The sequence below is a fragment of the Mesoplodon bidens genome (assembly GCF_964165515.1).
Source record: "Mesoplodon bidens genome assembly, chromosome: 1".
Lineage (NCBI taxonomy): Eukaryota > Metazoa > Chordata > Mammalia > Artiodactyla > Ziphiidae > Mesoplodon > Mesoplodon bidens.
This window is the reverse complement of record NC_138176.1, coordinates 69266094-69279478: the sequence shown is the minus strand read 5'-3', so window position 1 is coordinate 69279478 and position 13385 is coordinate 69266094. Positions and strand designations below refer to the sequence as shown.

General features: G+C 57.6%; 2 protein-coding genes across 3 annotated transcripts in view; one reads left to right on the top strand and one right to left on the bottom strand.

Moving 5' to 3' along the window:
- Window positions 1–3039, top strand: part of STX18 (syntaxin 18) — a 119577-nt gene extending 116538 nt beyond the window's left edge. For both annotated transcript variants that reach the window (XM_081240565.1, XM_081240566.1), the window contains exons 10-11: window positions 2126–2206; window positions 2903–3039. In XM_081240565.1, the coding sequence (XP_081096691.1) occupies window positions 2126–2206; window positions 2903–2998 (177 nt within the window). In that variant the 3' untranslated portion in view covers window positions 2999–3039. The remainder of the gene's footprint in view (window positions 1–2125; window positions 2207–2902) is intronic.
- Window positions 3040–4188: 1149 nt separating this feature from the next.
- NSG1 (neuronal vesicle trafficking associated 1) overlaps window positions 4189–13385 on the bottom strand; it is a 31230-nt gene continuing 22033 nt past the window's right edge. The window contains exons 4-5 of the mRNA XM_081240584.1: window positions 12184–12294; window positions 4189–5683 (exon numbers count right to left, since the gene is read on the bottom strand). Coding sequence (XP_081096710.1) covers window positions 5483–5683; window positions 12184–12294 — 312 coding nt within the window. The 3' untranslated portion in view covers window positions 4189–5482. The remainder of the gene's footprint in view (window positions 5684–12183; window positions 12295–13385) is intronic.

The window sequence follows — 13385 nt, the reverse complement described above, 5'->3', positions numbered from 1 at the left end:
CTTGCATGGTTGTTGTAAAGCTCCCAGATAACCCATGGAAAGCACCCAGCACAATGCATGAGTAGTAGCTTTTCAGTCGGCGGTGTTACAAGCTCAGACTTGGCCCTGTCAAATGCCGGGTCCCCGCCACCTCAGGTGTCCCGTCCTCACAGGAAATGTGATTGTCCTCATACGTGGATTTTCATGTCATTTCTACCTGCCTACAGTTCTGAAATTCTTCCAGCAGCCACTAACTGGCAAAATTTTCAGACACCTGATAAATTCTCCCTGTTGTTTTTAGCCACAGACTGGAAGGGTTTGAAAAACAAAATTATTTTTCTCCACTGTGTTAGACTGGGCTACTTGGCTTAAGATACTCCACTCACAAAATGCCCCCTAAATCACACAGCCAGAGTCAAATCATTGCACATTGGGTACACAAGGTGGTTCATAGGAGTTGCCTTTTTCACTAGCATGTTGCAGGAACTATTCTAATATGTATCTGCTAAGCCTTCACTTGGAAGCCTGATGGCCTGATGGTTCAGCCTCCGGACACAGAAAACAGCTCAGTCAGATGTCTCCCGCTCAGAGCACCCACTTGTCCTTAGAGGCAGCTCGGCATGGCGGGAGGAGCTCAGAGCCCAGATGGAGTCAGACAGACGGCCCCCACCCGGTTCCCGTCACGCGTCATGTGATGTGAGCCCTTTCCCCCTCAGCAAAGCGGGGCTAAGGTCACCTGCGTCACTCTCTGGTGGCGAATGGGATCCGGGCCCCCTCAGGCTCTCAGTCCTGGAACCAGGAGCCGTTGTTGTTTGTGGGCATGGCTGTGGCAGACCTGGGTAATGCACTGTTCACTAGCGCGGCCAGAGCCACGGGCCAGGGGCCTTCACTACAGCAGGGCTGCTTACATGCAGCAAAGTACTCTGAGGTCCTGGGGCCCAAGTGCACTAAAAGCCCTTACTTTTCTCGACCATTGCTTCTGCTCCTACACTCAGCCCAGCCACTGAGGAGCACTGATTGCCCTTCACATTTGATTCTCAGTTGGGGGCTGGTTCTCGGTTAGGAAGCAGCAGTCCCAGGGTTCTGGACATGTGCCCCAGGGGGTGGCAGAGAGCCACTCAGGGCCCCACCCTGTGTCACCCCCAGGGCTCTGGGCCTCGACCTGGGAGGGATTTGCAGGGATTTGTCCTTTGCCTCTAAGGACAAGTGGGTGCTCAGCCAGGCTGAGCCCTGCCTGGCTCCCTCGGGGTTTCTAAGACCTGAGAAGAGCTGAGTCTGTCTGGGCTTCCTCATGTATGTTGCAAGGTGGTTCTTAGCCATCCTCTCATGGGAACAGTGGCCGTGGTCAGTCAGCTCCCACTTGGAGATTCTCTAAAAAAGCGAGATTTTGGAGCAAAGCAGTCCTTGGCCCTCAGGTCCTTAGACTATGTGGCATTCACTGCTGGGAATCGGATGGCTGAAGGTCGATTTCCTCTCTGCGGTACTGTATCAGTCAGGTTTCCCTAAAACCCACACTCGTCTATATTCCCTCCCCACCGCCTAGAGGGAGAGATAGGCCTGCTCCTTAGACCTCAGTGTGGTTCACAGCTGGTGCAGGGGTGCAATGGTGGGTGATGAGCCAGCCACTCCCGTGTAAGCCCAGGATCCCATGTTTAAGCTTTCCAAGTATTTGGAGTAAAATTTTTGCAAACATCCTGCATACCATTTTGATTTTTAAGTTTTAGCTTTTTTTTTTTTTTTTTTTAAGAGAGAGAGAAAATGGTGATATACAAAGTGCCATTTTGAAGCCAGCATGTATGTTTTAGAGCCACATGTGCTTTGAAGCCCCTGGCATGTGGTAGCCACCCTGCGATTGAACTCTTCCTGTCCAGTGAGTGGAGGAAGGTGGCCAGCCAGGGTGGAGGGAGCACAGGCACCGGGTCCAGTCCCAGTCCTGCAACTTGGGTGCTGTGTGACTTTGGGCTTCTCTATGCTTTAAGTTTCCCTCTTGTAAATGAGAGTGTTGCCTGTTGGGTGCTATGAGGACCCATGGGTTCATGGTGTGTAAAGCCCCAGCACTTAGTAAGTGTCAGCTACTGTTACTGTCGTGACATACACTCGGGGAAGGAGGTGGCGGTTGTATTTATCTGCTCTTCTCCCCCGACAGGAAGCTGAGATTGACAATATTCACCAATTAGTAGTAGGAGCAACTGAGAATATCAAGGAGGGCAATGAAGACATCAGAGAGGTGGGTACTCTTGGGGCACCGTGTCTGATTTGGAGGGGCGCTGAGTCCAGGCCGTAGTGTCCACCCGGTCAGGGCCACGTGCACAGGGCTGGTCTCAGGACTGTGCGCTGGATGGGCCCGTTCCACCCTGCCAAGCCCAGGACCCCACTCACTGCCCTGCAGAGCAGCCAGCTGGGGCACAGGGGTCCCTCCCTGAGTCCGGGTTGGGCCCCACAGGAGAGGCCTGTGGGACACCCTCCAAGGACCCAGAGCCCTGGTCGCTGTTTACAGGGCTACCACAGTAGACTCTGTTGAGTGGACTTTATTTTCTGAGTGCAGTCTTCAGGTTTGGGTTGACGTGGGACCGTTCTTAGACCACCACTGCCATCGCACTACTAGGAAACACACGTCAGGGTAGTGGACACACGCTCTCATCCTGTCTGTGTGGGTTTAACCCTGGGGTGGACATGAGCCATTTTTCCTGGGAGAATCGTGCATGATCTCCACATGATGGCTAACCAGAGAGGGAGATGCAGCCCATTTGTCTAACAGACTTTAAACCCACGTTTTGGTTTTGCTTAATAATTAAGCCATCTGTGCAAGGTAAGCATAGGCTTGAGCAGTCCACACAGTTAGAGCCCCGCAGGGAGAGCATGTGCAGACACACGCGGCAGTTGAGAGCCCTTCAAGCCTAACCCCCCCGTGCCCCGCCCCCAGGCCATCAAGAACAACGCCGGCTTCCGCGTGTGGGTGCTCTTCTTCCTGGTGATGTGCTCCTTCTCCCTGCTCTTCCTCGACTGGTACGACAGCTAGGCGGCCACACCCGGGAGACGGCGCGCTGGGCATGCTGTCGTGGTCCCTGGCGTTGGAGCCATCGGTGGGGAGGGGGCACTGAGATATGTACTCACAAAAGGGACACCCGACTTGTGGTTTTAAGCCCATTTAGTAGCTGAAAAAGAAAACAACACAACTAAAAGTGGTCTGCGTCGCAATCCTGCGGCCAGAGGGAAGGAACCGGGAGGGTGATTATTCCTGCACCTGACGGGGCCTCCCCGGGGAGCGGGGCACGCGGGCCTCCTGCTCCACAGACGTCTCAGGCTTGGAGGAGGCGCCGGCCTTTCCCTCCCGGGGGCAGCAGGAAGAGCGCTGGCCAGTAGCTCCTCACAGCAGATGATGGATTGTTTCCTGTGGCTTCTTGTCCGCCTCAGCCAACTGATACACAGACTCATCGTGCGGTAGAAAAGATATCACCTTCGCCCTGTGAGTCTAGTGAATACAACTACAGCCATTTAATGTATTGTTGGTGGGTCTAAGGCTAGAAAGTCAGTGCGGGCCCACCTGCCTCCTGTCCGCGAAGAAGTGTGGGGACGGGACCTGGCTCCCCCCAGAACTGCTGCCCCCAACACTCTCCTGATGGAGATGGCAGGGGGTAGGGAAGGCCCGACTTCCGGCCACTGGGGCCCACGGAGCTTCGTCCAGAGAAGGACTTGGGCCTCTCCACCCAGCCGAGCCCCAGGAATCAGGAACGCCCGCTTCTACTCAGGCACAAGGCATCTGCCGCCACATCTGTGCAGAAAGCGCCCGGTGCGCTTGGGCCCCCAGGGTGTGGGTTCGAGGGCTCTGCACAGACAGTCCGGGGAGCATCACAGGGATCCTGTGTTCTTTATTTGCACAGAGTGAAAATGTCAAAAGTTACATGTGAATGAGCTTACAGTCAATAAAATACATGTCTCCTAGAAAATACAAACAGGGTTGCCTTGACACTGCATTGACATGGGCTGGAATTTGCTGATAGATGATATCTCTACACAGAAGAAGTTCTGGCATGTAGTTATTGCTCTTATGCGTCAGCACAGCTTCACAACATCCATGACTCTACGCCCACCCACTGCTCCGAGGTCATGGTCATTGTTGCCAAACAACACCCTTGATAATAAAATATACTGTATGTTTTGGAAGCACATTTCAGGAAACAGTAATGGAGTCGGCCATGACCACCATGCTTGTTCGCAACAGATCTTGCACTATTTGTCATTTATTTTTGATCTAAAAAAACAGTGAAACTTGTGACATGTCCACCAGAAACAACACATTTAAATAACATGGAAGAAAATGTCCATGAACATCTTTTTTTCTATTTAATCATCTTACACATTTAGTTTATCTAATTGGCAATTTTGTAAACATATACTTAATGTCAAGATTCAGGTTGAAACGTAATTGTCTTACAAAGATTGTGAATGAAAATGTCATAATTGGACTTGCAAGGTGCGATGCCAGCCCCCCTCCCAGCCTTTCCTGCCTGTTTCTTACATCAAAGGAGTTACATCTGCCCCACAAAATAAAAATTAAAGTAGCCTTGGCTTACCAGCAATTACACTTTCACTTTTCTCACCCAGCTAATTGTTTTAAAACTAAGTAGCTAATACGGCTGTCGGTGCAAACTTATTCATAATAGATGTGAACAAAAGGGCCTGTAGGTTTCATTCCTACTCAGCCCATCACAGAGCAGACGGACTAGCTACAGGGTGACGGGTTCTGCAGCCTGTGGCCCAGGGTCCCCTCTTCCCAGAGTCCCCACCTCACATGCTCTGACCCAGTCCACATGTACTGGGGGAAACACGGCTCCCCTGCCCAGTGGGCGCCCTCTGTACCGAGAGGCAGCGTTCTGCCTGCAGCAGTGACCCCTGCCCGAGCCGACCTGCTGCAGTGCCTGCGCACTCAGGAGTGAGCACGGGGCAGGTGAGGGCACAACTGTGGCCTGATGGCATCTTTCCTTCCTTCCCTCTGACGCTCACTATGGTGCATCTTGACCACTGGCACTATTGCCATTGGCGGGGGGTGGGGGGGTGGGAAGAAACGTGCAGTACAGCTTGCTCTTGGCAAAGCAAGGGATCACTCTAGATATGGCTATGGTGTAAGGTTTGCAAATGGCAAGGTGGTTTAAAAAAAATCAATCCCACAAAATGCATCATTTATCTGAAGTCCGATCCCCTTGCATATCCAGTGTAAATTTATTTTTTGACAGCATCCAATAAATCCCAGTAAAGTTGCTAAATTAAGATTCTTTACCATGGAAAGTGGTGTCAGAGCTCTTTTAGCAATGCTGATATGCACTTGATTTTATGCCCGTGGGTGGTCTGCAGCAAGCTGTATTTGCAGAGCAGCATTAGCAAACAGAAGCAGTTGCACCATACATGAGTAACCTCTAAATTATCAGTAATTATATCTAATGAAATGTCCCTCAAAGTCCCTTTGTTACCTTCAAGTGACACTGTAAGGAACCTGCCCATCTCGCTAAGCGGACTTCTCAGCAGCCTCAGTCTCCTGCTCTGAGAGCTTCTCTTCTGACAGAACTGACATCCACGGCGAGACCGAGCGGGTGATGCTCTGCTTGGCCAGGTTGTAGTGGTTGATGACAGTGTAAAATTTCTCCCGGGCGTTGGAGTCTTGCTCCGCATAGTAGCTCTCCAAGCCTTCTGGGATGCACTGGGTGTTCTGAAAGACAAGCATGCACCGATGCAGGAGGGAGGCCCGTGAGTCTCCAGGTAGCACCCAACCCGTGGTCACTGAGCACTTCCCTGGGCTTGGAGGAAACTCAGAGATGAGCTGACTGCCTGACACTGATTGCATGGTAACGGGATGGACATCTGTACAAGGCCGTGGTGACGGGACTTACACAGCAGGCCTTCTTGCTTCTTTAAAGATCTTACACTCGTTGCCATTTATTTTAAAACTCCTAGAAAGCAATGGAACTTTTGCTTTTTTTTTTTTTTTTTTTTTTGCGGTACGCAGGCCTCTCCCTGCTGTGGCCTCTCCCGTTGCGGAGCACAGGCTCCGGACGCGCAGGCCCAGCGGCCATGGCTCACGGGCCCAGCCACTCCGCGGCATGTGGGATCTTCCCGGACCGGAGCACGAACCCATGTCCCCTGCATCGGCAGGCAGACTCTCAACCACTGTGCCACCAGGGAAGCCCAACAATGGAACTTTTGACATGTCCACCAGAAGCAACATATTCAAACAGCGAAGGAAGGGAGTCAGAAAGGCTCCTGGGGGCAGGGGTTGGGGGCACTTGACCCAAAGGAGCTGGTCCTCGGGGCAGGAGGATGGGGACGCAGGCTGCAGAGAGGCCCGCGGCCGGAGCAGAGGGTGCGGAGCCGCAGGGCACAAACGCTGGGGAGAAGGCAAGGGTTGGGGGGTCAGGACACACCACCTGCAAGGGCCTGGTAGGGAGCTGTGAGTGTGACCTGGAGATCCAGAGAGCCCAGGAAGCCACGAGGACCCCATGAGGGCACTTGAGGGTGGGGGGCTCTCGGGGGGCAGCTGTCCGCTAAGGGAGAGGCACTTCCCTACAGCCCGTGGAACCCTGGGGAGGCCGGGGGTGGGGAGGTCAGTCCCTAGCTCTCGTCCGCTCACCGGGGGTCTAGGGCCCCCAAAAAGTTAGGCTGCCTTCCCTTGTCCATCCAGCAGCCGGGCTAAGCCGCCGCCCACCCCATCTCCACACGTTGCTCGCCAGGCCCTGAGGAAGGGGTCACGGGCTGCACTCTGCCTCCCCCCACCCTTCTCCCAGTGGCAGGCGGGCGCGTGGGGCCCAGCTCGCGACACGCTTCTCAGCCCTCCCGGCAGCCAGTAGAAGCCATGGGGCTACCTTCTGGTCAACGGGGTGTGCGGGGCTGTGACAGGAGCAGGTTCTGGGAGGCTCCACAGGGAAGCTGCCTGCCCTCCACCGCTCCCTTCTCAGCGGCTTTGATCGCCTGGACTAACCTGCCTGGAGAGGGACAACACCCTGGGGGCTGGCAGCGCAACACAACAGCATCGGGGCTCCAGGAGGACCTCAGGGAGCCCCACTGCCTGCCAGCTGCGGCTTTAATGAGAGGGAGAGAGAGAAACCTTCCATCTGGCGGAAGAAGGCACGTTACATGTGTCTCTAAGCAACCAAAGCATTACAGGAACGCCAAGGTCTCCCTGTCACACAGTGAAGGGAGACTGCAGGAACAAGGGTCCTGGGCCTTGGCTACCTTCACAGTCACCAGGGAGACTTTTGAACCCCCCCAATTCCCAGCACCGCCCGCAAGGTCCGGCTAGCACCCCCGAGCAGCATCTCAGCCAAGGCTACCTCGCTGGCAAGAGCGCAGCCAGGATTCTACCAACTCCTGGGGCCCAGCAGGACACCCTGCTGCTCGACGCACTCCGCTGCCTCTCTGCGTGAGCCCAGCATGGAGACCGTGACAGAGTCTCTGATGGTCACCAGGATGGCCGGTGGTGGCTACTACCCTGTGGACGTGGGCGCCAGCCTGGGATGCACGGGGGGACCTCCTCTGGGAGCCCTGTCCCTGCCCGACCCGGGTTTCTTCAGCCTCCAGAAGCTAAAGGCAGGTTAGTTCTGTCTCCTTGTTAAGGGGCTGCTCCTTGGGGTCTTTCTGCAGACCCAAGGCCCGTCTCCACATCCCAGCCCTGCCACCATACCGGTTCCTTCTGACAGGTGGCCAAGTGCCTTCCGGGCACGATGTCTCCCTGTGAGCTGTTAGTCCCATTTCAGTCACAGCAAGTGAGATGCAGAGAGGGGAAGGGACCACAGGGCAATGTGGGAACCGAGCTCCAACCCGGGCCTCTGCTCAGTGCACTCCAGACGTCGCCCCGCCACCCGCAAAGCTGCCGATGGTGACTGCTCAGCCCAAAGGCAGAACAGTGAGAAGGCAGCGAGGTCCCCCCAGGGCGCCGGAGCAGGACTGTACGTACGCCCTGGCAGCTTCAAGTTCAGCCAGCGTTCGTCAGGCCCCAGCCCGGCACACCCGGTCCCGCCTGGGCTCTCAGCATCCTCAGAGGTGGGTGTGGCGGAGCTCTGTCCGCAGGGCTCAGGGGGCTGGGCTGGAAGGGGGAGGTGCTGCCCTGGAGGAGCTGCTGAGGCCAGGACCAGGGGAACCCAGTGAACGCCACAGCCTTCGTCAGGCCCTGTTCGGGCACCAGGCGGCACGTCACCCACTGGACCGGGAGGCCTCCCCACTGTGCGGGTCCATTTGCCTGGTATCGGGAGCAGCCACTCAGGGCCGAACAGATGATTTGTGGACGAGAGAAGGGACCACATCTCGGTCTTAGAAAAGCTCCCATTTGAGCCAATGTAGAGGCCTGACCGAGTGTGACCCAGGGCCTCCTGTTCCACCTGTAAGTGAGCGAGCTCCCTCTCCGTCCGGATGCTTCTTGCAGGGGTCACCCAGCCCTGTGTCTGCGAAAAGGAGCGTCAGCCTGAGGTTAACAGGCTCTCCCACAGGTGGGCTGCCCATCGGGTGCAGAGCCGCTCACGCCAGTTCTGGGCCAGGCCCTGGGGATACCACAGGCCCTGCAGCCCCGTGCCCACCCCGTGGCCTCCCATCAGGATCCAGCTCTGCTGCTCACACTAGGAAGGGGCAGGTGTGGCCACTCGGCAGAGGGAGGGCAGCGCTACCTGGCGTGGTGACTGGCGGATGTGATGGCGTCATGCCTGGCCCAGCCCTGGCCCACCTGGCTACTATTTCATCACTCACGGGTCTGGGAGGATGGCAGGTGGTGCAGGAAGGGATGTGGTTTGGGGGCAGGGGGTTTAGACAGCTCTGGGATCTGGCAGAGGTTTATAAATAAGTTGAATTTGACAGCAAATCCATCCATCCGCCTCTGTTCCCTGAGCCAGGGCCTCTCAGAGATGCATGGCTCACTGACGCTGGTTTAGTGAAGATATGGAAGGGAAAATAATAGACGCAGGCTTTCCCCGCAGCCCTGATACCGCCCTGCCCCACGGAGAACTGGTCTCCTTACCAGGTCATTGACCCTGAAATATAGACTAGAAACACCTGCCAGCTAGCTACTTCCAGGAAAGAAGTGACAAAGGGACGCAGTGTGTTTACGGCCCGGCACTGCGCTATGCAGCGTTTCTGTGGGCTGAGGCCAGCAGGAGCAGGAGGTCACGTTACAGGCCGAGTCCACGTTCTGCCTGAGCCTCAGTTCCCTCGTCTATAGAAAGGGGCTGATGAGTCACCGCCCGGGCTGCTGTGAGGACTGCAGTCAGCGCAGCACAGCGGACAGCAAAGATTTAAAAGCCCACAGGGGCACCGCTGAGGTCATGCATGCCCTTCTGTCATCGGCGTCCTGACACGCCTGGGCACTGGGGAGCCTGGCCACTATGCAGGGGCAAACCGTCTGTTCAGCCCAGGGCTGGCCCTGCAGGTGAACTGGCCCCTGTCCAGCAGGCCAGCGGCCACCCTCCTCCCCCACCTGCACTGCCACCTCCCCTTCACTCTGTCCTTGCCACCAGCACAGGGTCTGGCAAGACATTCTGAGGCCACCAACACCTGCTGAGGCCACCAACACCTGCTGAGGCCACCAACACCTGCTGAGGCCACCAACACCTGCTGGGCAGTGAGTGACTTTGCTCCAGGCTAGGGCAGGCCTCCAGACGGGATGGGGCAGCCCTGCCCTCCAGGCACCCAGGACAGGCGGTCCCGCTGCCACCCACACAGCGAGGCTGTAAGACGGGGGTGCTGGGGAGGCACTGCGGGGGGCGTGCTGGCGGCAGGCAAGACCCCGGGGGAAGACGGCTTCCAGGGGTGTCCGGGAGCCACGCGGGAGTAGGATGGGGTGGGAGCTCTGGGGAAGCTGTGACCTGCCCCCTTTGGCTGGAGAGATCCCAACAGAAACACATGTCAGCCGTGGGTGAGCTCAGGGAGGTCACAGAGCTTCTAACATGAAACGATAACTGGACGGGTGAGGGAACCCAGGAAAGTGTCCCAACAGCCCTGGCCCTCGGTCCAGGAGGCCTAGCTATTAAACCTCATGTGCAAGCTCCCCGAAAGCCAGTCAGCCTACGAGGAGCACCCAACTGTAAACACCTTGTAGGGTCTGGGGCAGTTTCCTCCCATTATGTTTAAGACCTTCCTGTAACACTCATCCAGTGACTTCATGGTTTTAAAAAAAAAAAAAAGAAACCTAGAATCCTCTCCAGCCCACATCTGCCTTTTTAAATCCCCGCATCTACCCCACAGGGTTTCTGGGAGCATCAGAGATCTTAGTTAAAAGCCCCTTGTAAACTGTCGGGTGGTGGCATGTGATGCACATGAATGAACATGCAGAAAGGAGGGAGGAAGGGGACACACACACACTCACACCTTCCCTTCTCCAGCCTTAGCCCGAGGACCGTGGGATACAGGGCAGCAGCTCCCCAGCCCTCCCAGTGACGTTCTCCAGGAAGGACACCACCCATTAGATGCCAGTGGAAAATGCCAAGTCCCCAGAGGCGGAACAGTGTCTCAGGGGCTCTAAATCCCCAAGGCTGGCTGTGCACTGGAACCACCTGAAGAGCCTTTTAAACATACACACACCTGCTGTCCAACGCTGCTGTGAGTCCGAGGACTGGGCCTCATCTCCCTGGCTCCACCTGGACCAGGTTATCTAGCAGAACCTGGCCTTGCAGGACGGGGAAGGCAGTTTGGGACCACTCCTGCCTCCGTCTCAGGCACAGAGAGAACGAGCCCGGAAGGAAGCCCTGCATCCTCCTGGTGGGGCTGTGGCTGCACCGCAGGTATGGGAGCCATCTGCCTGGACGAGGACTCCAGTCCCCAGGGAAGTGGTCCTCCGTGCACCTGGCTTCCATCAGGGCGTGGCTCCTGTGTCACCTTGGCTCCTCCCCCTTGACCTCAGGTCCTCCCCCCCTGCCCCGCCCCAGCCTCCCAGAGTCACTCCTGCTCCATCCGCAGCACCCAGACCGGTCTAGACCCCCATCTCTTCCCCGGTCGCCTGCAGCAGCCTCCGGTCACTCCCTTCCGATCGGCAGCCTCCCCAGCCACCTGAGTGGCCATCCCATCACCTCCCTCTCCTCCAGGGGCCTCTGGCCGGCACTCCAGTCTGGCCACAGCCGGCTCTTCCCCAACAAGGACCATGTACGGACCGGCCCAGCCAGCACCTGTGCGCTGCTCCTCCCCTCGCCCACCTGGCTCAGCCCTGCCGTCCTCCAGCATCAGCTCATGTGCTGCCTTCCTCGAAGTTCCAGCCCTCTGGATCAAACTCCTTTAAACCATGGTGTCTCCTGAGCCTCCCAACAGATCATAACTCCTCCAGCCCCAGCCCGGGGTGTGCACGGGCTGGTGGAAGGGGCGGGGGGCTACCCCCTGCCCAGACGCCCTTCCCCAGGTCCCTGCACGGCGCCCCCACGGGCCTCTTACGTGGTGGGCACAAAACGCACACTCGCCGAGCGCAGAAGGGCTCAAGTGTCAGAAGCCTTGAAGCTGTGGAAGGGGGAACCCATACAAGGGCCTGTGTCCCTCACATCAGCAGCACCCAAACCGCAGCCGCCCAGTGGCAGCGGGCGACCGGGCTTGTTCTCGTGCCCAGTAGCACACAGGACCGGGTTCTGCTTTCATTCCAGCGGCACCAAATCCTGGGACTGATCATGTTTTCCTCTTCGCACTGGCTCTGGGAAATTCAGAACCAAAAGGGGGCCCGGGTGCTGAGTGTATGGGACACGGGAGCAAGTCCACGGCCCGTGCGTTTCACTCCTGCTTCCTCCACCCCGCCCCCTCCCTTATTTTTCTCCCCTTAATCCTGCGGCCCCATGTGTCTGCTTCTCTGCCACTTGGAGCCTCTGGGGAAGGAGGCATCATCACATCAGCAAAGCGAGCATCTAGCGTGGAGAGCCCAGTGGCATGGCGGGCAGACCAGGTTCTGCGGTCAGGGGGGCTGGGGTCGCCCGGCCCTGCTCCCAAACCCCCGAGTGGTGGTGCAGGTCTTCCTCTCCCAGGACCTCTGATTCCTGGCATGTCCCCTCATCACTCACTGCCCCCCAGGGGATGTGCTGGGCCTGCAGACAGGAGCCTCCCTTTCACAGGCCCCGCCATGACCCCGCTTCCCTGCCTGCAGGGTCCCCATGAGGAGCTCCCGCCAGGCCCCCTCACCGCCCCTGCCGCTCTGTCGTGAGTCATGTGGGGGGACAAGGCGCAAAGGCATCGGGGGCCCAGGGGATGGGGGGAGCTTACCTTGAGGACGAAGCCGTCAGGGCAGGCACGGTCATACTTGTACACCTTGTAGACGACCAGGAAGACGACACAGGTGAGGAAGGCCAGGGCAAAGAGCACCAGCACGGAGACCTGTGGGCGGGGGCGGGACCATCAGCACGGCTGAGGGGGCAGCCACGCAGACATACCCACACACAGATGCACACAGACACACATACAGGCCCGCAGGCCACTGTACACGGGCACCGTCTCCAGAAGGAGGCACGGAACACAGAACCGGGAGGCCTCTGGTGATGAGCAGTCAGCAGAGTCACTTTACCCTGGACAACTTTTTGTACCATTTTCATTTTTCACCACAAGCATGCATCACCTTCATTTTAAATTAGCCATTTCTTGTATTCCAGGCCTTGCATAGAGAGCTCGGGGTACAGATAACGATCAGGCCTCATGGACATCGGACACACCATCAAGCCGTGGGTGTGGGCTGCCCTTCTGATGCTGTGGGTCACCACAGTGATGCATCAGCCAATGGCTAATCAGCTGTTCCAGAGACACCCCTGAGCCCTGGACACCAGCCCTGCCCTTGACCTGGGGCCAGCTGAGCAGGACAGACAGACCCCCCCGGGCCCCCACCACCTCCACTCTGGACAGTTTCCTGTGTGTTCAGTTAAAGCCTGTCCTCCCCACCCTGGAGGGCGATCCCCATTAGCATGGGGACTCGGCGTGCTGCACCGTGGCTGGACCACGGGACGTACTCAGTAATGTCGGAAGACAATGCATGACAGCCCATGAGCAGAGTGGGCCAGCGATGGGAGACCTCCCCACTGCAGGGCCTGGGGCACGGGGGACGAAATGATGCTGCATCTGGCCTTGAAGATGCTCCCTGCCTGCTGGGAGCCACTGGGCAGGGCGAGAGCGTGTCCTGGGCTGAAAGGGCGTGCAGAGGCCCCGCGGGTCAGGTCGGGAGGTGTGACCAGGAACAGCAGCACCCAGGCCCCCAGCCCAGCCCCAATACTCCCTCTCTTCTCCCCACACGGCCACCCTGGCCACCGGCCACTGCTGCCCGGGCTACGAGTCCCCACCTCCAACCACCCAGCTCATGCTCACTGCAGCTTGGGCGACACCTGTCCCCTCTGTGCCCCCCACCCAGGGAACAGCCCCTCAGACCCCCAAGCAAGCAAGGAGTCTCTGTGTCACCCCCCCAGGAGGCCCTTCCTGCCCAT